Here is a 24,191-nt window from a genome sequence, read left to right as displayed (position 1 = left end):
AATAGAACTGATCTGTAACTGAGATGGATGAACGGATACACCACAGACAGAAAACGTTTGGGGAGCGTCAACTCTACCTTCACCGCCATGATCTGCCCGCTGGGCACGTGTCGCATCTTCTCCACCACCCCGTACGCACCTCGCCCCAGTTCCATTATAGGCTCCAGGTCATCTGCCTTCACCTCAAAGTTCTGCAGGAGAGAAAAGTAACAATGCAATAGTAAAGAAAAAATAAAAGACGACGATTACCTCATCCTTTCTCTGGCTTCTCCCAACGTTCTAAGGGTTATTTCTGGCCTAGAGGCTTTATCCAAGCAGCCGCTGAACACGGGAAGCACCAGGGCATGTTCAGACTTGCACAGTATGCCACCTGCTTGTCACCAGCAGCACAGAGATCCGGCCTCAACTCAACCTGCTTGGTTTGACCTATCTACACTGTGGCTCCTTTGCCCTCCTGCCCCCTTCCTCATGCATTTAATCCATTTGTGGACTGATGGCCAACTAGATCCACCCTTGGACTCGGAGGAGCACTCCCCAGAGTGAATCATCTACTCCCCTCCTCAAATACCTTCCATCAGAACCACGCTAGCCTGATTTCAGTAAGGCACTCAAAGCAGCAAAAGTGCCACATACCACTTCTGCTTAAATTCAAACTTTTTGGCCCATCCCCTGACGGCATGGTATGGAAAATATATTTTTCAATGGCCAGTCGGAAAGCATGCATGAGAAATGGTCAAGATGTTAACTGGCAAACATGATTCTTCTTACCTGATTTCCGATAGAAATGCAAGCTTTAGAGTCTAAGTCTCGAGGTGGCCTACGAAAATAAAAGGGGGGGGGAACATGAGGTATATTTAGTCAAATATGCCATTCCCAAATCACATACAACAGGAGGGATTTTTTTCCTTAGGAAGTTCATCAGTAAAACAAAGTAGTACAAAAGTGTTAATAGTGTGGGATTTGGAATAAACTATATCTGGGTTTAAATGACTTAATCTCTGTGGTGGCTCAATCGGTTGAGCATCCGGCTCTTGATTTTGGCTCAGGTCATGATCTCGAGATTGTGGGATCGAGACCCACATTGGGCATTGTGCACAGTGGGGAGTCTGCTTAAGATTCTCTCCATCTCCCTCTGTCCCTCCCCCTCCTCCCTCTGCTTGCTCTCATGCTCTCTCTCTCTCTCAAATAAATATTTTTTTAAAAATAAAATAAATGACAATCTCTTTGAGCTTCTATTCTTTAACATGAGGATATTAGCATATCCTGAGATATTCCAAGTAAAATGCTTAGCAGAATGGCTGGCATAGAGTAAATGTTCAATAAATATGAGCGAGGTGTATGTAATTATATAAATACTTATACTCTTCTTCTAAGCCCCAAATTTCTTCTTTCATCCAAGAACACCAATGTGCCCAATTATTCCACCACATTTTTCCACAATGATTTTTAAAAAACAATAATTATCACATGGTTAAGTTAACTCACAAAATTCATAAACCATAATAATTCCAAGTCTATCTAGTCCCCATGTTTATAGATGGAAAAAAGGTCCAGAGAGGTGAAGTGACCTTGCCCAAGGTCACAACTAACCCAGGTCTTCCAGTTCGCAGATCAGAATAGTTTCTCTTTTATCAGGCTACCTAATGCAGTTGTGTAATTTCTTCCGTATGTAGCACACACACTATCCAGGGGCCATCTCAGCAGCCAGAGCTTGGCTGATTTTGTCTCCATAGAGAAAGCATACAGTGCCCTCATGTGTATTTATTTCTACTACCCAGTTTGGTATCAATCCATTTAAGAGAAAGATGTTTGGCTTTGGCCGTGCGACTAGCTAGAAGCTCCAAAAAGCGCTTTCTTAAAATAAATGCACCCAAAGTATCACAACAAAAAGACAAAAGAATCCTAGGGCTGCTAGGGTCCAGGCTGACCAAAGAGACCCAGGTCTTCCTAAGGAGACATTCCATTCCAGAATAGTCTCTAGAAAAATACAAGGGAAAATGGAAGGGAAGGAAGGGAGCGCAAAGGAATCCTAGCCCATAACAATTTTTCCCAGTCCTAATGTGTTATAATCCCGCCCCTTCTGCTGAAACTAACTCAATAAAACAGTAAGGAAAAGGGACGCTTGGTTGGCTCAGAAGTTGAGCGGCTGCCTTTGGCTCAGGATCTGAGATCAAGTCCCGCATCGGGCTCTTGCATGGAGCCTGCTTCTCCCTCTGCCTGTGTTTCTGCCCCTCTCTGGTCTCTCAAGAATAAATAAATGAATCTTTTTTTAAAAAAGAATCTTTAAAGAAAATGATAAGGAAACAATGGGAATGTAAACACAGATATAAACATAAAGTTTTAATGGCAAGCCCTCTCTTACCTCAAAATCCCTCTTGAAATGCACTAAAATAAAGTTTTTCTATACTAACTTAAAACCAGCGACTGGGTGGGAGAGAATCAGAGGAACACACACACACACACACACACACACACACACAACACACCAGGGATGTTTTTATAGATCTTGTGTTTATGAGCAGGGAGGTTTTCTTCAGAAATACTTTCCAGAGGATTCAATTTCTAAAAATCTGATCGCTCATTCTTAAAATTTCCAAAGTGATTTTTCTTTCATCATCAATGATTTGTACTAATTGCAATGGAACTCTGAAATAAAGACGAGTATTACTTGAAACATGTGACAATCATAAACAATAAAAACTCTTCTGCAGTTGTTCAGCACCCTTCCTTTTAAAAAGCATGAAGCAACAGAAAGGTCACTATTACTTTGGGCTACCTCCGTTTTCTTGCCATCCAAGGAGGGCACTGGGGAAGACCTCTTCTACCTCTGGTATTCCAGTATTCATGCAGGGCTTTGCAAATTACAGACTGTGGTCCTGCTAAGAATGATTTTTTTTTTCAAGTTTACAAAGTTGTAGGAAGGGGCGCCTGGGTGGCTCGGTGGTTGGACATCTGCCTTTGGCTCAAGTCATGATCCCGGGGTCCTGGGATCGAGTCCCACATCGGGCTCCCCAGAGGGAGCCTGCTTCTCCCTCAGCCTATGTCTCTGCCTCTCTATGTGTGTCTCTCATGAACAAATAAATAAAATCTTTAAGGGACGCTTAGGTGGCTCAGTGGTTGAGCATCTGCATCGGCTCAGGGTGTGATCCCGAGTCCAGGGATCGAATCCTGCATCGAGCTCCCTATGAAGAGCCTGCTTCTCCCTATGTGTATGTCTCTGCCTCTCTCTGTGCATCTCTCATGGATAAATAAATAAATAAAATCTTTTTTAAAAAGTTGTAGAAAAACAAACCACAAAGAATATTCGACAGAGGCCACTGTGGCCCAGGTAGCCTGGAACATTTACTAGCTAGCTGGCCTTTGAAAAAAAAAAGAAAAAGTTTGTTGAACTCCAGTATTGTACTAACCCTGCATTATGCCTCTACCGAATAGGAGGGGGTCATGACATCTTCCAGAATGAGAAAAGCACAGAGATTTGCTAAAACCATCTAGCCCACCCGGCCTGAAAATAAAACTCATGCCACTTGAATCTCAGTCTTGACCTAAAGAGAAGGGACATATGGTGAACTGGGTGCAATGCTTTACCTAAATCTCATTTAATTCTTTAAACACACACACACACACACACACACACACACACAGAGTCCTACAAGCAGCATTACTCCTGTGGTCCAGATGAGAAACTATTTGGCTCAGAGTTTAACTAACTTGCTCCCAAGTGGTAAAGCCATGGTTTCAGTCCAAGTCTGATGGAATCCAAGGAACCTACTCCCAACACCAAGGCCCCCTCTAATGAAAATGATCAATCCGCCCAAGCCTGAGGCCTTTGGACTCATCAGGTCAGCCAAAAGCACCAAATGATGGAGCCAAGGCTGATGGCTCATATTAGACTAGTTGACACTGTGTTCTGTCCAGGGCTGGGCATATTAGCTTGCCTGGGGCACTGAGTCTCTGCAGGAGGTTCACTGTGGGTGTACGTTCTCTGTTGCTTATTCAATATTTTAGTCCTCTGGGGAAAGAAACAAACTTATTACAAAATTCCTTCCCTGGAAGGTCAAAGATACTCTAAAGGTCACCTAGTATTAGTCTTTTTTTTTTTTTTTTGAGAGAGAGAGAGAGAGAGAGTACACATGCATACAGGAGCAGGAAGAGGGGGCAGAGGGAGAGAGAGAATCTTAAGCAAGCTCCACGCTCATCATCATGGAGCCTGACACGGGGCTCCATCTCACGACCCTGAGATCATGACCTGAGCCAAAAACCAAGAGTTGGACACTTAACCAACTGAGTCACCCAGGTGCCCCTAGTATTTATTGGCTTTTATGAACAATAGGCTTTGTTTGGCTTATTATAATAATTATTTATTTGTAATTCTAAGTCATAAATAATCAGTTTACTGGTTATTAGGAGAACTATTATTCATCTGTTTGTTTGTTTTTTTTCATCTGTTTGACAATATTTAACTAAGCACCTACTTAAGCCAGAGACTGTGCCATACCCTTTGTACAAAATATCTTCTTTAATTTACATAACTCTACCTTAATGTGAAGAGCTGACAACAACAAAAAAAACTAAATAACTTAAAGTCCTTCAAAGACGTGGTGAAATTAGAACCCAGAGCCTCACAATGATGTCTTCTCGACTATAGAAGTAAAAGATCCTGCCTCTTGTTTTGCTAGCCACAGACTATTTGACCACACTCTGTACCAGTCTGACATGTGGCTCAGAACATATACTTGAAAGACAGAGAGCCCTGACTTTGTATGCCAGCTCTTCCACTTAATTATAATAATTATTAATAATTACTAAGTGGATTAGTAATAATAATAGCAGTGACTTGGAGCAACCTTCTTTGAGAAGTTATAATGGAACTAGGCTAAGCATTTAATAGGGTTATGATACCCACTCCTCACACCAACCACATCACTATTTATTCCCATTGTTCAGAAGGAGAAACTAAGGCTTAGTAGGGGTAGGGAGCTTGCCAAAGGTATTCAACTAGTCAAGTTTAGATCCCAAATGTGAACCTAAGCATTCTAGCTTGAGCCTGAACTCTTACCCATGAAGTGATGCCCAACTGTTCTGAGCACCTGACCTTGTACAGATCTGTTTTCTCACTTATGAAGTAAAAGTAACAGTAACTGCCTCCTGAGCTTCTTGGGAGGGTTAACTGGAATAATACTCACTAGCACAGAATCAATTCAGAATTAGCTGTTGCCAATCAAGTATGGGGACAGCTCAGAAACCTGAGCCAAAAACACATTGGCATCAGTTACTCAAAGAAAGAGCTCAAGCAGAGGGACCACACACACGAAACTAGGAAGAATGGAGCTCTGTCCCAGGATATTTATTTTTGTGTAGTACGGCAGAAGAAGGCAGGGTATAAATGGTAAGAGTCACCAAGCCAACCCTAAAATATCGCCAAGAAAAACACAAAATGTGGAAGCTACTTCTTTAGGACTACAAATATAAGAATCGGTATTAAAATACAACTACTAATAATAAGGCTCTCCATGAGCTAAAGTGGTCTAGTCTGTAATAATAAAGCGATGCTCTTGGCTTTACACAGTGAAAAAGAAAATCATATTCAAAGTTTATTCTAACACATGAGGGAAAGACAACACAGAAACTATGTTTATCATTGCGTAGGTTTTTATTCATTTGTTTATACCAAGGAAGGATTTATTGTGGCTTTCATAAAATTCACAAAATACAGAAAATCAATATAAGTTAGAAGAAAATGAGGACTAAAAATTTAAAGGGAAGGAATGTAAGACAAGTGGAAGGGTGACATAAGAATGTATCCAAAAAACGGGCACCGGGGTGGCTCAATCAGTTAAGCGTGTGACTCTCGATTTCAGCGCAGGTTTTCATCTCAGAGCCCCGAGTCAAGCTCCATGCACTCAGTGGGGAGTCTGCTTGAGTTTCTCTGTCCCTCTCTTTCTGTCCCTCACGCTCTCGCACACATGCTCTCTAAATAAATAAATAAAATCCTTTAAAAAAATCAATAATACTAGTAAACCTCAGTAAGACTGATACAAACTACAAGAGAGAAGGCACAGATTACCAATCTCAGGAAAAACTGGGATATCACATGTCCTGCAGTCATTCAAAGAATAATTAGGAAATACTAGAAGCTATGTTACTCTTAAAGATTCAACAACTTAGAAGAAATGGACCAGTTCCCTGAAAACCTACAACCATCCAAACTTGAAAAAACAGATCATCTGTAGAGTCCTACAACCATTACAGAAATTGATTTTGTATTTTAAAAGCTCCAGGAAAAAAAGAAATATATTGGCTCATTTTGTTTCACTGGAGAATTTTAGCAAACATTTTTTAAAAAGAATTAATACAGATTTTATGTGTCTACCAGGAAAAAAAAAAACACAGAAGAAACTCTTAACAATTCATTTTATGAGGCCAAATTACCTTAATGTCAAAACCAGAAAATAATAACACAACGAAAAAGAAAAAAGGAAAAAAAAAAAAAAACTCCAGACAACCCACTACAGATGAACATCTCTCATGCATTTAGATGCAAAAATCCTCAACAAAATTTCAACAGATTGAATCCAATGACATATAAAAAAAAAAAATGTACCACAACCAAGTGAGATTTATTTTGGGTATGCAAAGCTAGTTTAATATTTAAAAATCAATCACAATGCAATCCATTTAAACAGTACAAAGAAGAAAAATCTATGATTGTGTCAAGAGATGCACAAAAAAGCACTTAACAAAAATTCAACACACATTAACAGTAAAAACCCTCAATACCCCATGACTAGAGAGGAACTTTTTCAACCCTCAATTTACAAAAACCTAACATCATGCCTAATGGTAGGATATTGAATGCTTTCCCTGTAACAACAAAGCAAGGTTGCCTGCTCTCACCAATCTTATGTGACACAGTACTGGATATTCTTGCTACTGAAATAAAGCAAAAAAATAATAAAAAGCTTTTTAAAATACAGTTCAGAAAGGAAGAAAGAAAACTGTCTCTATTTGCAGACGGCATGACTACATAGAACTCTAAAAAATCTACAAAAATGAAAAAAAAAAAAAACCTCTACAAAAACACTCCTAGAACTTCTAAGTGAATTCAGTATGGTCACAGATTATAAGAGCAATACAGAAAAATCTATTGTATTTCAATACACTGACCCTTAACGGGTGGAAACCGAAATTTTAAATGGAGTATCATTTATGGTTACCTCCACAAAATGAAATACTTAGGTAAAAATCTTCACAACCCCTAATGCAAAGAGTTTGTATGATGAAAACTATAAAATATTGATGAAAGACATCAAAGAAAATCTAAAGACTTGCAGAAGTCTACCAGGTTCATGGACTAGGAGACAGTGTAGTCAAGATGTCAGTACTCCCTAAATTGATCTAAAGGTTCAACATAATTCCTACCAAAATCTCAGCAAGTCCATTTGCAGACATAGATGAGCTACTTCTAAAACTAATATGGAAAGAAAAGCCCTAAAATAGCCAAAATTATCTTGAAACATAAGAACAAAGTGTGGAGCAATGGGTTCTTTAAATTGTCACCAAAAGCATGACCCATAAAAGGAAAAATTGCTAGGCGGGATTTAATCAAAATAAAAGGATGAGGAGAAAATGTTTTCAAATCACGTATCTGACAAACTCCTTGTGTCTAGAATACAGAAAGAAGTCTCAAAACTCAACATTAAAAAAGGTAATCTAATTAGGAAGCAGGCAAAGACGTGCACAGATATTTCACCATCAAAGATATATGGATGGGAAATAAACACCTAAAAATACTCAGCAGCATTAGCCACTACAGAAATGAAAACGAGAACTGCAAGGATATGATATTATACATCGATCAGAATGACCAATGGGGCACCTGGGTGGCTCAGTCAGTTAAGTGCCCGATTCTTGATTTCAGCTCAGGTCAAGATCTCAGGGTCATGAGACAGAGTCCTCTGTCAGGCTCCATGCTCAGCAGGGAATCTCCTTGAGATACTCTCTCCCTCCCCTTCGCCCCCCCCCACTCCCCAATTTGCACTTTCTCTTTCTCACACACACAAATAAATATTTTTCTAAAAAAAGAATGACTAAAATGGGAAACAGTGTTAATGTTGGCAAGGATGCAGAGAAACTGGATCATTCATAAATTGCTAATAAGAATGTAAAATGGTACAACCACTCTGGAAAATATTTTGGAAGTTATTTCAAAAATGGACTTACCATATGACCCAGAAAATGCACTATTGGACATATGTCCATGGGGAAATGAAGACTTATTTTCACGCAAGAACTTGCTATGGTCGTAACAGTCCCAAAGTGGAAACTACCCATATCTTCTTCTAAGGCTAAAGGGTTAAAAGAAACCATGGTATATCCATACCATGGAATGGATTCAGTAATAATGAGGAAAGAATTATTGATACAAGGAACAATTTGAATGAACCTCAAAGAAACTACGTAGAATGGAAAAGCCAATCTCAAATAGATGCATGATTCCGTTTATGCAGCAACCATGAAAACAAAATGGAAATGTGGAACAGATTAGTGGTTGCCAGAGGGTTAGGACTGGGGGTTAGAGGTAGGCGTGGCTCTAAGGGAATAACACCAAAGAGTCTTGTGGCGTTGATACAATTGAGTATCTTGATTATGGTAGTGGTTCCATAAGGCTACACACGTGATAAAATTGCATAGAGCTACACACACACACAAATACACACACAAGAACTTAGAATACTGGTGAGATTTGAATAAGTTCTAGGTTTACACCAATGCCACTCTGTTTTGATATTTTGCTGCAATTGTGTGAGATGTTAACATGGAGGAGAGGACACAAACCAGGGGAAGAGTATATGGGATCTCCCAGTGCATTTCTTTGTAATGTCCTGTGAATCTACAATCATTTCAAGTGGAAAAGTTTCAAAAGTCTATGACATAGAGTCCTATGCAGATAGTACAAGGAAGCAATATATTTGAGTCTAAACTCTTGAGAGGGGAGAAGTTACGAATTACACAGGTCACAGGGCCACAGGAAAAAAAAAAAAAAAACCAAAAGGGCCAGAAAAAAAAAAAATCTCTCTCCATAGCAGATATGAAAAGAACCTAGTCCTGTAGGGCCTCACTAAAGGAACTGTCTAAGGTGAGTGTGGCCCTTGAGCTACCCTGAGGAGTGGCTCTCCACTCGGCTCCATACTTCAATGTTCTTGAACCGAACATTTCTTCATACCACTCATGGAATAGCCAATGGTCTCAACAAAGTCTTACAGTAGACATGATCAGAACATTCCACCACCAGAAGGGGCAATTTCTGATAGGATGAATCATGGTGAAGGCCAAAAACCTTTAGAAAGGGAGACACTTTTGTAGAGATGAGCAAAGGCCTTTGGTCTCGAGCTTCCACTGGGATGGCCTTTCCTTATACTTGCTCTGCCTCTCTTGTACTTCTGATCCGAATTTTTTCCTTGCAATTTCCATTCCTCCCAAGGAGATGCTTTGTAATAACATGGTCATACCTCCAGCAGGACAGGAGGTATTCTCACTACCCCACAGAGAGAAAAAGAAATAAGAGGGAGGCTAAACGAGAGGGTAATCTTGCTTCACCAGGACTTGAGCTCACTTAGGGATTTGGGCCAAAGCCTCTGCTAATTAAAATTAAAAAGTTCCTTTACTTCATTTTGTCTTCTATTTATATGGGACAGGATTTAGGTGTCAGGATGCTGAGTCCTTACCAAATACCATCTTTCCATCTCAACCCAAGTTTTATAGTCGTGGCTCTCACAGGGATTTGCTTATTTGCTCAAGTCTATGTGGAAAAGGCAAAAAAAATCCATATCCAGGGACCTTTCTGAACTTCATAGGACCCCATCTGCCAAATGCATTTGTGACACTCCATTTTCTGCCAACCAGTAAGGTGAGACGCTGAGTTCAAAGCTATCCATTCAACATAGACTGACTGACCTGATTATTTCAGGTCTCAGAGCAGTGAGCCCATGGCTCCCTGCTTTAAAGGGCTCTTCTTGGAACGCCTCGGTGGCTCAGTGGCTGAGTGTCTGCCTTTGGCTCAGGTCATGATCCTGGGGTCCTGGGATCGAGTCCTGTGCCGGGCTCCCCAGAAGGAGCCTGCTTCTCCCTCTGCCTATGTCTCTGCCTCTCTCTGTGTGTCTCTCATGAATAAATAAATAAAATCTTTTTTAAAGGGGGGGGGGCTCTTCTTTCTAACAGTGATTTCCATAGTCAAGGCATTGCTCATCAACCCAAAAATGAACCCCCCTTCCCTGGAAATCTGTAAAGTGAAGTGTTTGGAGTAAGACGATGATCTTGTCAACTTACGTGGAACTGGTCTGAGGTTGTTCAAATGCTTCTTTTGGAATTTTAAGACCAGGGTTCCGCTTCCTGCCTACGGGGAAAGACATAAGCATAAAGTTAAGGTCTGTATTACAGCATGAGTGTGGGGACAGAGACACTGCAGCAGAAGAAAGGGCTAGCCTGGGAACGTGGAGCTCTCACCTCTTCATTCAAAAACCCCACCTCCTAGCCAGGAAGTCTGTGAGTGACCAGCACCCAAGCATCAGGCAAAGCACAGCTTCCCAAATGCAGATTGTGGTCATGGATGAGGTTTTTCACCACTTAAGGATGAAACTATCAGGGGCCCCGGGTGGCTCAGTGGTTGAGCGTCTGCCTTTGGCTCAGGGCATGATCCCGGGTCCTGGGATCGAGTCCCACATCAGGCCCCCTGCATGGAGGCTGCTTCTCCCTCCGCCTATATCTCTGCCTCTGCCTTTCTCTCTCTCTCTCTGTGTCTCTCATGAATAAGTAAATAAAATCTTAAAAAAAAAAAAAAAGGGATGAAACTACCAGTATAAGAATGCTAACTCTCTTTACTCAGGAGAGCTGCCCTCTTCTCCCTACTGAGAGGTGGTTGTTTCAACTTCTTTGTTCTTTCCTGTACATAATAATGGTAGATGGTAAATGGTAGCTACAGAATTTTTCCTCTCAATGTCAGTCAAATATAATCACCCTTATCTCAGTATCTTATAACGTTCTAATTTGATCTGTAAACAACTGATAGAGTTAACTACGGAGGGAGAATAAACAATACCTTCCCGCTCCTCTGCCCTGCCCATTTGTCAACCACCTACCATAAGATGAAACACCTAAAGGAGGGAGAAAGTAATATTTATTTACATTTACCCTGTTCCAAAAAGGAATAAGATAACAGATGGGCTCGTGCAGGGAGGTTATCACTTCTTTTGGGGCCAGGTGGGATTGTAACCCACGTGTTCATCTCTGGATTGAAACTGCAGAGACTTTGGCTCAAATAATCTTGTTGATGAATAAAAAAGAACAGGCTGACAGGGCACCTGGGTGGCTCAGTTAGTTAAGCATCCAACTCTTGATTTGGGCTCAGGTTCCTATGATCGAGCCCCGTGTCAGGCTCTGTGCTGGGCATGGAGCCTGCTTAAGATTCTCTGTCTCTCCTCTCCTCTTGCCCCTCCCCCATCTCTCAAGGAAAAAAAAAAAAAGAACCGACTGAGAAATGCCAGCTCAGGAGACAGATCCAAGAAAATAGTCTCTTAAGGCCCCAGAATATTCCTCACCTAAGGAGATCCTGTATCTCTTCCTGCTTGGCAGGGGAAACCAAAACAGATCTGGATAGAAGGCAGATAGTTCTACTTTCTTTTCTCCCCTCTGCTCTACATTGCAGGGGTGTACTACAGCAATGACACCAGTCCTGGACAAAGCCCTTGATAGAGATTCTCAAGATGCAAAGAAACATAAGACATCAAGAATATAACCTCCTTACAGGAAAATGACATCCAAAGACTTCAGTAACTGTTCAACATCAGAGAGCCAGCAACAACCCAGCCAGGATCAGAATCTAGGTCTCCGACACCCAAATCACAGCTTATTCTCCTCCTATTCTACAATGGAAGGAGTTCAGAGATGGGGGGGGGGGGCAAGAGGAGCATGAGATTTTGAGCTTTTAAAAAACCAGTTTACATCTAGTATTTCCCTCACCAAGTAACCTCCAGAGTCACTTTTCACCTGACTCTCAATATCCTCAACTGTAAAATGGGGAAATAATACTAATCCCTACCTTCTTGGGCTGGATAGGAAGGCCAGAGGGTATCACATATGAACAAACACAGACTTATCTTAAGTAGCAGTTAATTATAATCATTTAGAGAAAGAATCTGTACAGTCTCAATAAAACAGAGTAAGTCATTTAAGAAATTCATGAGTGGAACTGGTCAGATTATCTCAGTCCAAGATAATGTGTAACTGACTCTATTTCTCTATGCCTTCAGAATCCAAAATCAAGACCAACTCTGCCAAGTTGTATAAAGCCAAGAAAAAATATGCTTGGCAGTAGCCAAGGCAGAGAAAGCCTTTCAGGTCCACCTTCGTTGTAACAGGTTTTCTCAAATGCTCTCCTCCTTTGGACTCATCTATGTGTTTCACAAGACTCGAAACTCACCATGTACTTTCCTCCTCCTGGAGCTCAGATGTCTGCTTAGCACATGCTACTAAGTTAGTCAGTTAGACAATATGTAAAGCCTTGTCCATACATATGGTGGATAATACAAGGAGCTGTGCTGTATCCCAGGAACGATGATAAGTGCTGGATCTGATAGTGAAAATCCAAATAGATGTAGTGGCCTAATTCCAACGGTTCCTCTCCATGGGCCTCAGTTAAATTGACAGAGGATGCTACTTTAAATGGGATACTCTAGTGAGGAATGAACGACAAGTGCCATTTGTCCAGATGACCACATCTCTACTCCCACCCAGGTGCCAGGTAATTCAGATAACCCCAGCAGATACAACCCTGTAGTCCTCTCCATTAAAACAAAATAAAACCAAAGTTAAATATATTTTGCCTGTGAAAAAAGGCTCCCCCAATGCCATTTAAGCAAACCAAAGTTATATTCCCGTATCTCTCTCTTCTTCATCTAACTCAGCTCTGACAAGATAGATGTCAAGAGAGAGAGCTATTTATGGGGAAAACTGCCTTTGAAAAATAGAGCAATGCATTTTTCTACCATAGCAATTGATTATTAACAATTCACTGTTCTACTATAACTCAACAAATCATTGAAACGTCTATGCAAAGAAAGAGTAAATGAAAGAGAGAGAGAGAGAGAGAGGCCCTTGGCACAGAGACTAAACGAATAAATGACCAAAACAAAAATAAAGTCTTCCAGGTGTGAGAAAAAAAGGCTCCTGCTTCTCTTCTGACAGCAATAAGACAACTACTTGCAAGAGATACCAAACCTGGTTGAATTACACAGTTATAACGTACCCTGCCTTCATTTTCCGTAGTGCATCAAATCAAACAAAAATCACAGACACATGCACAAAAATTCCACAATTCACTTACTTGCCCATCACTGAAAGAGGAGCCCAGTAAGAGGCCGGGAGTGACTCGGATGAGGTTTTCAAGGCTGCAAGCAAGGCTAGCAGAAGAACACCACACACAAGGCATTCTTTGCTTAGCTCTGAAGACCACACTTCAGCAGAGAGAAGCAGCACTGAATAGACTCCACCCTCTCAAGTGCAGATTGCAGCAAACCTCTCTGAGTTTATTGTTCCCAGCAAACCGCAACTTCACAAAGAAAGAAGGAAAAGTGGGTCCATTTGGACACCAAGGCGTGACGCTAACCGTTACCCCGACATGGAAGAAAACAAATCTATAAAGGAATTCTGGACAGTCGTGCATGCTCCAGCCTTTCTATAATAAATGCTTCTTTCATTTCTTAAAAGAAAGAAAAACGATATGTGGTCAGTTCCCAGCTGTGTTTATTTCAAAGCAATCTGTTCCCCCTGCAAGGCCTGCCAACACCTGACGTTAACATTTAACACCACGTTGATGAAAGAAAGAAAGAAAGAAAGAAAGAAAGAAAGAAAGAAAGAAAGGAAGGAAGGAAGGAAGGAAGGAAGGAAGGAAGGAAGGAAGGAAGGAAGGAAGGAAGAAAGGAAGGAAGAAGAAACTCAGTGAGGAAGAAATGTAAATGATACAACTAAGTGCCCAAGTGCGTTAAATGGCCCTTTCCCTTGATAGACTGAAGCAAACACGGAAAACATATCAGAAAATAGTCTCTGTGTTGTGTCACATGCTAGTAACCACCTTCTCAGAATGAGAGAATTCCTGTGTCCTCCTACAGACCTCGATTGTTGGTACAATCTGCAAAGGGTAAGCCTCGTTGGCTTGCCTGAGCATTTGCAGTGCTATATTACATCAGCCTGGGCCACACCCAGGCTTGTTTTCTCTGAAAATGTAGCCCCACCGCACACATATATTTGCAAAATTCATCTTAAACCAAAGCCGGGTCATTATAATCCTGGCCTGGAGCAAAATGGCACTGGAAAATAAAAACCTTGCCAATAGTTAGCAAACATTTCCCAGGCCACAGAAATGTTCACTAGCTTTGACCATGCCGAAAATGATGGGGTACACAAGACCTCTTGCTCAGTACCCACGCGGACAGGCTATGTACAAAGAGCTTCTCTCATGTGCCTTATTACATAAAACAGAAGACTGTGAGCCAGTGCCAACCCAAACAGCAAGAGAATCCCACAGGGTCAACAGAAGGTGGCATCATGAGGATACGCTGACGCCTAAATATTTGTCAGCTTGGCCGAGAGGTTGGGGGCATGATTATGAGGGTTTATGATTATTGACACAGCTTTACAAAAGGATGGCATCACTTCCAGTGCCAGATTTATTTTAAAAATCTGTTTCCCAACGTGAATGGGATTTCCAGCCAAGAAACTGGCAACCTGGAAGCCTTGGCTGCCCTCTCTTTAATACTTGCATCTAGGCTTAAGTCCCAAGGGGAGCTGGCACTGAAATCGGCAGAGGAGTGTCATTAGATGTTATTAAATTGCGATGATCAGAGGCAAAGCAGCTAACAGAGCAGGGCAGAGGGAAGGGAGTGCAGGGAGAAAGCTGGCTTTGCAACAGCGATAGGACGCAGATGCTTCCATTCCCCCTGAAACCCCTGGATCTCACGCACCACTGAGACTCCAGCCAGTGTGCCAACCTTCTTCAGAACTACATAAGATTTAGAGAAAGAAAGTTGACAAGTTTGTGTTAAAACGTGTAGTCATTTTGATTTCAAGGAGGGAGATGGATCTTTGTGCTGCTTCTGCCTAGAAGGCTCTAGCCCTCTTGTGGACAGGAAGTCAAATTTCCATACCCAGCTCTTTTATCATACACCCCCACAGAACCCTCCCAGACCTTCCTGAACACCCCTTCAGGGTCACAGTCCACATGTCCAGTTTTCATATCCTAGCATCTCGCACAGAATGTGAACTCAATGCACTTTACAGAACCTCGGACATTTTAGCTTAAAATGTCCACTCTGTCTCTGTTGGCAAGGATACCAATAGGTGTGGCCACTCTGGAAGGCAGTATGAGGGTTCCTCAAAAACCTAAAAATATAACAACCCTCTAATCCAGGAATTGCACTACTGGGTATTTACCTAAAGAATACAAAAACACTAGTTCAAAAGGATATGTACACCCCTATGTTTATTGTATCATTATTTATAATAGCCAAATTATGGAAGCAGCCCAAGTGTCCATCAACAAATAAATGGATGAAGATATGGTGCACACACACACACACACAATGGAATATTATTCACCCATCAAAAAAAGAATGAAATGATAAAATGATAAATTTGCAACAATGTCGATGGAGCTAAAGAGTATAATGCTAAGTGAAATGAGTCAGAGATTTCACTCTTATGTGGAACTTAAGAAACAAAACAAATGAACAAAGGAGGAGAAAAGAGAGAGGAGGACAAACCAAGGAAGAGACTCTTAACTAAAAAAGAACAATGCGGACTCCTGGGCGGCTCCATCGGGTTAGTGTCTACCTTCAGGTTGGGTCATGATCCCAGGGTCCTGGGACTGAGCCCGGCATCTGGCTCCTTTCTCCTCAGGAAGCCTGGTTCTTCTTCACCCTCTGCCTGCTGCTCTACCTATTTGTGCTCTCTCTCTCTCTCTTAATCTGTCAAATGAATAGATGAAATCTTTAAAAAATAAATAAAAAATAAAAAGAACAAACTGATGGTTACCCCCAAGGAAGGTGGGGTGGGGGATGGGAGAAATAGATGATGGGAACTAAGGAGTGCATTTGTTGTGATGTACAAAACTGTTGAGATACTGCATTGTACACCTGAAACTAAAATAACACTGTACATTAACCATATTGGAATTAAAATTTAAAAACTTAATAAATAAAAAAATGAATAGCTTAAACCCCTTACAAAAATGTCCAATCTGTCTCAAATGGCTCTCCATGACTGTCCTCCATTTATATTCCTCATACCATTTCTCATAATCCCACATTATGTTTGCATTTATGTTTACTTCTGCATTTATTACTTGTTTAGCATCTATCTTCCCAGTATGGGTTCCATTATGGTAGTGATTTCGCTCACTGCCTGCACATTGTAAATAATTGTCGACTGAATATTTATTTATTACTTTCTCAACTGTTTTGAAAGTGAGTATTGAGCCCTTGAAATAATAGAAAAAAGAAACAGACTGGAGTAGAAATAGCACAAACTGGGCAGCCCAGGTGGCTCAGCGGTTTAGCGCCGCCTTCAGCCCGGGGCGTGATCCTGGAGACCCAGGATCGAGTCCCACATCCGGCTCCCTGCATGGAGCCTGCTTCTCCCTCTGCCTGTGTCTGTGCCTCTCTCTCTCTTTCTCTCTCTCTCTCTCTCTCTCTGACGCTCATGAATAAATAAATTAAATCTTTAAAAAAAAAAGAAATAGCACAAACTTAAATACCAATAGACCTCAGTTTAAATACCAGCTGTGCCACTTATTAACATGGTGAGCTTGAACACATTTCTTAAACCTAGTTTCCTTGCCTGCTAATGGGAGATGAGAGACTTGGGTCATTGAGAGGCTCAGTGGGCACAATATGTGTGAAGATATCTAGCAGGGTCTAACAGCTAACAGGTGCTTAATATATACCAATTTCTTTTCTCCTTTGCATGGTTGTCCTTAAATTTTTTAAAAAATATGACCTAAATAGACTGTTCCCTGTATGGGCAGCTTATTTCTTCAGATGTCCTCCTCTGTTCTTCCTCTCTTATGTGATTTATGTTAAAATTACAGTTTTCAAGCAGCTCATCAATTTGAAACTATATTCTCTTGGTTCCTACTGACCATGGGAATGATTCCGGCTCTACAGACTCAGGATCTCTGGGAGTGTGGCCTCTGACTCCACATCTTTCTTTACGAAGGACTTACTTTTTAAAGATCAGTTTGAAGTTCACAACAAAATTGAAGGGAAGATACAGAGAGTCCCCATATGCCCCCTGTCCCCTGCCTTGCCATCATCAACATCCCCACCAGAGTGGCGCACGTGTTACAACTGATGAATTCACACTGATGAATCATTATCACCCCCAAGTCCATAGTTTACACTGAGCTTCACTCCTGGTGTTGTACATTCTACGGGTTTGGATAAATGTATACTGATATATGTGACATATACTGACATATACAGACATGTTTGGATATCATTATAGTACCACATGGAGAATTTTCACTGTCCTAAAAACCCTCTGTGCTCTGCCTATTTATCCCTCCTTCTCCCCAACCCTTAGCAACCACTGGTATCCTTTAACTGTCTCCATAGTTTTGGCTCTTCCAAAATGTCATATAGTTAGAAACATACTGACTGGCTTCTTTCACTTAGTGATATTCCTTTATCTTTTCTCAGCTTGATAGCAAATTTCTTTTTAGCATTGAATAACATGCCATCGTCAGAACGTGCCACAGTTCATCTATCGACAGGCATCTTGTTGCTTCTAAGTTTTGGCAGCTATGAATAAAGCTCCTATAAACATCTGTGTGCAGGTTTTCATGTGGACATATGTTTTTAATTCCTTTGGGTAAATACCAAGGAATGTGATTGCTGGATCATATGGTAAGACTATGTTAGTCTTATACGAAACTGCTAACCTGTCTTCCAAAGTGGCTGCATTACATACTTTTTTTTTTTTAACTCTCCACAAATGATTGAATGTTCTAGCCAGGGTCAAGTACACCTTGTCAAGTATATGTCTAAGTAGAGTGTCTCCTTTTTTCACCATTTCTTTCTTTATGATGATAAGGTCACATTCCGCCCAGTCTCTGGTACTTCCCCCACCACCAGTCAGTTCTTTGTGGCTAGTAAGAAATTCCAGATGAAGCTCCTAATGGGGCTATCTCTATCTTTGAGCTGAAACTGTTAATAACTCACCAAAGTAGACACACTACAAGGAACAAGAATTTCATCAAGCTACAAATTCTGCTTTGAAAGAGGGGATAAGAAAAACCAGTTCCTGTAATATCAGAGTACCTGTGATGTACAGTACAACTACCGCATCATGAATACATGGGAGGTTCAAAGCAGAAGAGGGAAATGAAAAAAAAAATGATCTCACAGGGGAAGTGGTATTTTAGGTGGTCCTTTGACCTCTGGTAGGATTTAAGGCTACATGAGGATTTATTATCTTATTAGGTCTTTTTTTTTAACATATTTAAATGTTTCCATTATAATTTTTTTTTTTAAGTAATGGGTAGGATTTTGGCAACCAGAATGCAGAAATACAACAGTGAGATTCTAAGCAGAATGAGAATGAGCTCCCAGTTGGTAGTGAGAAGGACCTGTGGTAGAGTCAAAAAAATTGTGAGTTGTCTACTCTAGACAAAGTGAAGGATGGTACTACAGAGAAAAATGAAAGCAGAGGTTGGAGCCAAAGATTGGAAGACCAAAACTAATAATATTTAAATTTCAGGTTTAAGAAAAGGAGTCATCTATGCTGTTCAGTTGAAGAGGCATGTCATGTCATCCACATTTCAAAAAAATAATGCAACAAGATGAATCTAATATCTGCAGAATATTTGGAAATAGGGTACACACACACACACACACACACACACACACATCCATATATACAACCTTGGCATTTTAAGCTTCCAGGTCTTTGCTTATGTTTTGCCCAAAATGCTGTCATCACTTGTCTCTACTGCTCAACTTTAACTCTCAGCTCAAGCATGTTCTCTTCCATGGAACCTTCCATAAAAACATGTAGGATAAATGCTCCTCACCTGTCTGGTTGCAGTAGTCTGAATATATATTTAATGTCTCCCTTCCTACATGGATTGAAACCCATCTGCTCCCCCTTGCGTCGCACTGGACCGCAAGCTCTTCAAAGCCATCCCCCATGTTTCACCCATGTAGGAGTTAAGCACTACACCCAAGAAGTAAGAGGCAGCGACCACAGCAATCTGATAAATAAGCTGCTTAAATCTCATGGGGGCAACACCCCTAGGCTCTAGAAATTCACTGGATTAGAGGTGTAGAAGATTAGAAGATAAGCAGCAGCAGCAGCAGTAGTAGTATTACAGGTGGTAGTAGTAATAGTAGTAGTAATTTGGCTTTTCCACACCTAAATGAAATTTGAGTGAATGTGGAAAGTCAGGCCAATTGGGGTAGGTGGTGGGGAGAAGGCAGATAATGAATTCCAATGCAGACATGCAGACGTGTTAAGTGTAAGATGTGGGGTGACCTCTGACAGATTTCAAGCAGATGAATGGAGCTTAAGGCTGGGTGGGGGTTGGGGGTGGGGAGTAAATACGCAGATCTGGGAGTGACAAACAGAGGTAAAGAGTTGAATGAGAGTCAGGGAAACAAAAAGAGCAAGAGAATGAAAGGCAGTCAAGGCAAGAACATTTTGACAGAATGAGATGTGAATGAAGAATCAGTGAAAGACACAAAGAATTGCAGGATGCGTCAAAGAGGAATAAGCCAGAGCGTTTAGAGGAGCACTCGTTTAGAAATGGTCCTGTTTTCAAAGAATGAAAGCACTCAGCAGACTCTTCTTACAACCTCATGTGATTGAAGCTCTTTTTTTTGAGACCAGATCGAGCTGAACTATGTTTTGTCGTGTCAACAATTTGATGCTGACTATGTGTTCTTGAAAGAACCTAAAAGCAAATCACAGTCAATGCCCTTTACTTGTGGTCTGGGCCCAGCGTGAAGGTAGGAGGCAGGCAGTGGTTAGGTGGGGAATCCCCACAGTCTGCGCTCACCTTCCTCATTTATGTGCTGCTTCATTCATGAGTCTTTATCGAGAGGAAATGTAGTCATACGGGTGTTAAAATACCACTTTAAAATATGGCAACAGGTTGCTAAGAAATTTGGTGATGTGTTTGATCTTTTCAAAATGGTGGGCTAAATTTAATTTAGATTTAAAATTAGCTTTCATATTTTAGAGCTAAGTACCAAAATGTCTCCAAATGAAATAATCTGATTGTAGGGTGTGCTTCAAAATAATATGGTGGTGGGGGAGGGGGTCGGGGAGTGGAGATCTAGATGAACTTAGATTAGCCATGAGTTGGTAACTGTCAAAACTAAGTGATATGGATACATGGTGACTCACTGTACTGTATTCCATTGATTATGTTTGAAATTTTCCAAAATATAAAGATTTTCTTCAATAGCTACTGAATTACAGAAAGCTCTCTTTTCATATGTAAAACAGGTGGATAGTGAGTCAGAGGGTTGAATTTTTTTTCTTGGGAGAAGTGGATGACTTTTCCCTCTGGTCCAAGGTCACACTTTTAATAGAACTGTGATCACCTCCCAGCTAGCCAAGGAAAACTACAGAGGAGTGACTCTGATTCAACCAAGTTGCATGAAGACGAGATGCAAAGAAATACACAGTTCCTCATCTGTGTTACCAGTGTAACCAGTGTAGAGTCGATTTCACACCATTTCTGCTATTGAGCTATGTTCTACTATGAAGTAGGGTACATCTTTAAAGAAAGACCTCGGAAATTCATCTCTGTAAGGATGTGTCTCATCACCTTACATAATGCCCTCTTTATAAAGACTCTTAGAAAATAAAACATGTCATCAATAATTAGAAGAGTTGGCTTCTTCTGTATCAATCTCTGATTATGGATGTTGTGAATATCTTTCTTTGCATGTCCTTCCATGGGGTGGTGGCTGAAATGCGTAGGGCCAAACTGGGACTCATATTCACATTCGCATTCCAGGAAGTATTTTTTGTTTGTGTCTTACCTACCCTTTAATTTTTATTTTATTTTTTATTTATTTATTTTTTTTAAAGATTTTATTTATTCATGAGAGACACAGAGAGAGAGAAGCAGAGACACAGGCAGAGGGAGAAGCAGGCTCCATGTAGAGAGCCTGACGTAGGACTCGATCCCGGGTCTCCAGGATCACGCACGCCCTGGGCCAAAGGCAGGTGCCAAACTGCTGAGCCATCTGGACTGCCCATCTTACCTACTACCCTTTTAATACCATTTTATTACGGAACATCTTAAATACACGGGAAAGTAAACAAGACAGTTATAATCAATTCACATGAACCCATTCCTCAGCTTCAACAAATATCAACTCACAGCCAATCTCATTTCATCTATACCCACCCAGTCTCCCAGACATCAAATCATTTCATCCATAAATATTTTATCAAGTATCTCGAAAAGAAATTGACTGTTTTTTAGAAAAAAAAGATTTTATTTATCTCTTCATTTGAGAGAGGCAGAGACAGCATGAGCAGGGGCAGGGAAGAGAGCAGAGGGGGAGACAGTGAGGGAGGGGGAAAGAATCTCAAGCAGACACTGTGCTGAGTGCAGAGCCTGATGTGGGGCTGGATCCCATGACTGTGATCATGACCTGAGCTGAAACCAAGAGTTGGACACCCAATCAACTAAGCCACCCAGGTGGCCCAGAAACTGACTATTAAAAAACAAAACAAAACAAAACAAAAAAAACAGGTAGCCCTGGTGGCTCAGCGGTTTGGCGCCACCTTCAGCCCAGGATGTGATCCTGGAGTCCTGGGATAGAGTCCCACATCGGGCTCCCCTCATGGAGCCTGCTTCTCCCTCTGCCTGTGTCTCTGCCTCTCTCTCTCTATGTCTCTCATGAATAAATAAACAAAATCTTTAAAAAATAAAATAAAATTAAAATAAAATAAAATAAAAATAAATAACCACCGCAGCATTATTACATGTAAACAAATAATTTCTTAATATTTACTCAGTGTTCAAAATTCTAATGGTCTTACAAATATCTCAAATATTTTAAAATTATAATGTGTTTGAATTAGGATCAGAATCAGATCTATGTTTGATGATTGCTTGATAAAGTTTCTTGTCTCATTCTTTATCTATAAGCTCTCTCTCCATTTCTTATTGTCTGTCCTTCCCTATGCATGAAATTATTTTTTTGAAGAAATCTGGTCATTTGTTCTATCAAGTTTCCCACTGGGGATCCCTGGGTGGCGCAGCGGTTTGGCACCTGCCTTTGGCCCAGGGCGCGATCCTGGAGACCCGGGATCGAATCCCACATCGGGCCCCCGGTGCATGGAGCCTGCTTCTCCCTCTGCCTGTGTCTCTGCCTCTCTCTCTCTCTCTCTCTCTCTCTCTCTGTGACTATCATAAAAAAAAAAAAAAAGTTTCCCACTGGATTTCGCCCATCATGTATATCCCCTATTGGTACAACACTTTCCTCTGCACATTAAAACTTGATCAGATTCAAAACTGACTTCTTTGCTTGGCAAGACTCCCTCACAGGTGGTCTCATTTTTTATGCAGGCTATATTGCTGCATTATATACATCCTCATGAACTCTCTCAAACTCTTGATGAAAAAAAGAAGAAATAAATAAATAATCCTTCAACAACACTTAGTATTCAACAATATTTTTAATCTTTGTCAATTTAATATGCAAGAGTACTTCATTGTTTTTAATCACTTTTTCAATATTTAATAAAGCTGAAATATTTTACCTTTTTTCTATGTCTACCATTATCTATTTTTCTATGAACTGCCTGTTCAAACTATTTGCTCATTTTTATATTATTATTTTTTTTTATAAGAATAGACATTGCCCCTTTGGTAGTTTGTGTTGCAACATGGACACACACCACACATTTGGGGGCTTTCAGCCTTTGGATTATATAAAATTAATTTTTTTATGTTCCTTTATGGCCTCTGCGTTTTTATAAAGCAGGAACATTGTTTCCTCTTCCGCAAATGGCTAGATACATACTTGTCCCAATACCGACCTGTTAATCATCCATTTGTTTCTCCATTAATTTTACACACTTTATTTTTTTCTTTGAGAGACAGACAGAGGGAGAGCACATGCACAAGGCTAGGGAGGGATAGAGGGAGAGAGAGAGAGAGAGAATTTGAAGCAGGCTCCACACTCAGCAAGGAGCCAGACACAGGGCTTGATCCCAAGACCCTGAGATCATGACCTGAGCCAAAATCAAGAGTCAGACATTTAACCAAATGAGCCAGCCAGATGCCCCATATACTTTTTAAATATGCGTGCCTCTTATTTAGGTTCATTGGCTTCTATATCAAAAAATAATTAAATATGATGGTCACTGCAGATATCTTTACTTGATCCTGACTTTAAGAACACTCTTTTGGGGCACCTGGCTGGCTCAGTCAGTGGAGTATGTGACTCCTGATCTCAGGGTTGCGAATTCGAGCTCCACACTGGGTGTGGAGTGTACTTTAAAATAAAATTTGCACAATTCGTAAAAAGAAAGGAAAAAGAAAACTTTCTAGCCTTCCATCTTAAAAGAATTATTCTGGGTTTAGATTCAGTTTGGTAGAAGAAGTATATAACCGTTCACATTTTAGTGGGTGAAGCAGGCTAATAATGGCTTCCAAGATGTGCCCATATCCTAATCCTTGGCACCTGCGAATGTTACCATAGTAACAATTTTGCAGATGTGATTAAATTAAGGATCTTGTGATAAGGAGATTATGCTGGATTATCCAGCTGGGCCCTACATGCCATCAGAAGTGCCCTTATAACCAAGATGAAAGGGAGGTTAGATTCAGCCAGAGAAGACGGAGGCAGAGCCTGGAATAAGGGAGCCAGAGTCTGCAGAATGCCAAAGAATGTGGCAGCTCCCAGAGGTTACATGAGGCAAGGAAAGGATTCTCTCCCAGAGCCACTGAAGGAGGCTGACCTGCCCACACCTTGATTCAGACTTTTGGCCTTCAATGACAGAACACATTTCTATTGTTTCCAGCAACCAAGTTTGCACAGATTTCTTGCAGTAGCTACAAGAAGCTAACACAGTGAATCATTAGAAATGGACATGAATGGATGCCTGGGTGGCTC

General features: G+C 40.9%; 1 protein-coding gene across 3 annotated transcripts in view; it reads right to left on the bottom strand.

The window, feature by feature from the left end:
• The window catches only part of MAP2K6 (mitogen-activated protein kinase kinase 6), a 121,398-nt gene that overhangs the window by 33,274 nt on the left and 63,933 nt on the right, over positions 1–24,191 (bottom strand). For 2 of the 3 annotated variants that reach the window (XM_055323800.1, XM_055323790.1), the window contains exons 2-4: positions 10,327–10,393; positions 769–817; positions 78–191 (exon numbers count right to left, since the gene is read on the bottom strand). In XM_055323800.1, the coding sequence (XP_055179775.1) occupies positions 78–191; positions 769–817; positions 10,327–10,393 (230 nt within the window). Of the gene's footprint in view, positions 1–77; positions 192–370; positions 413–768; positions 818–10,326; positions 10,394–24,191 lie in introns of those variants that run through there. The other variant, XM_055323809.1, reaches the window with a different exon arrangement.

The sequence above is a fragment of the Nyctereutes procyonoides genome, unplaced genomic scaffold, assembly GCF_905146905.1.
Source record: "Nyctereutes procyonoides isolate TBG_1078 unplaced genomic scaffold, NYPRO_anot_genome, whole genome shotgun sequence".
NCBI lineage: Eukaryota > Metazoa > Chordata > Mammalia > Carnivora > Canidae > Nyctereutes > Nyctereutes procyonoides.
Note: the sequence above shows the minus strand (reverse complement) of the source record. Positions and strands in the feature narration are given on the sequence as shown.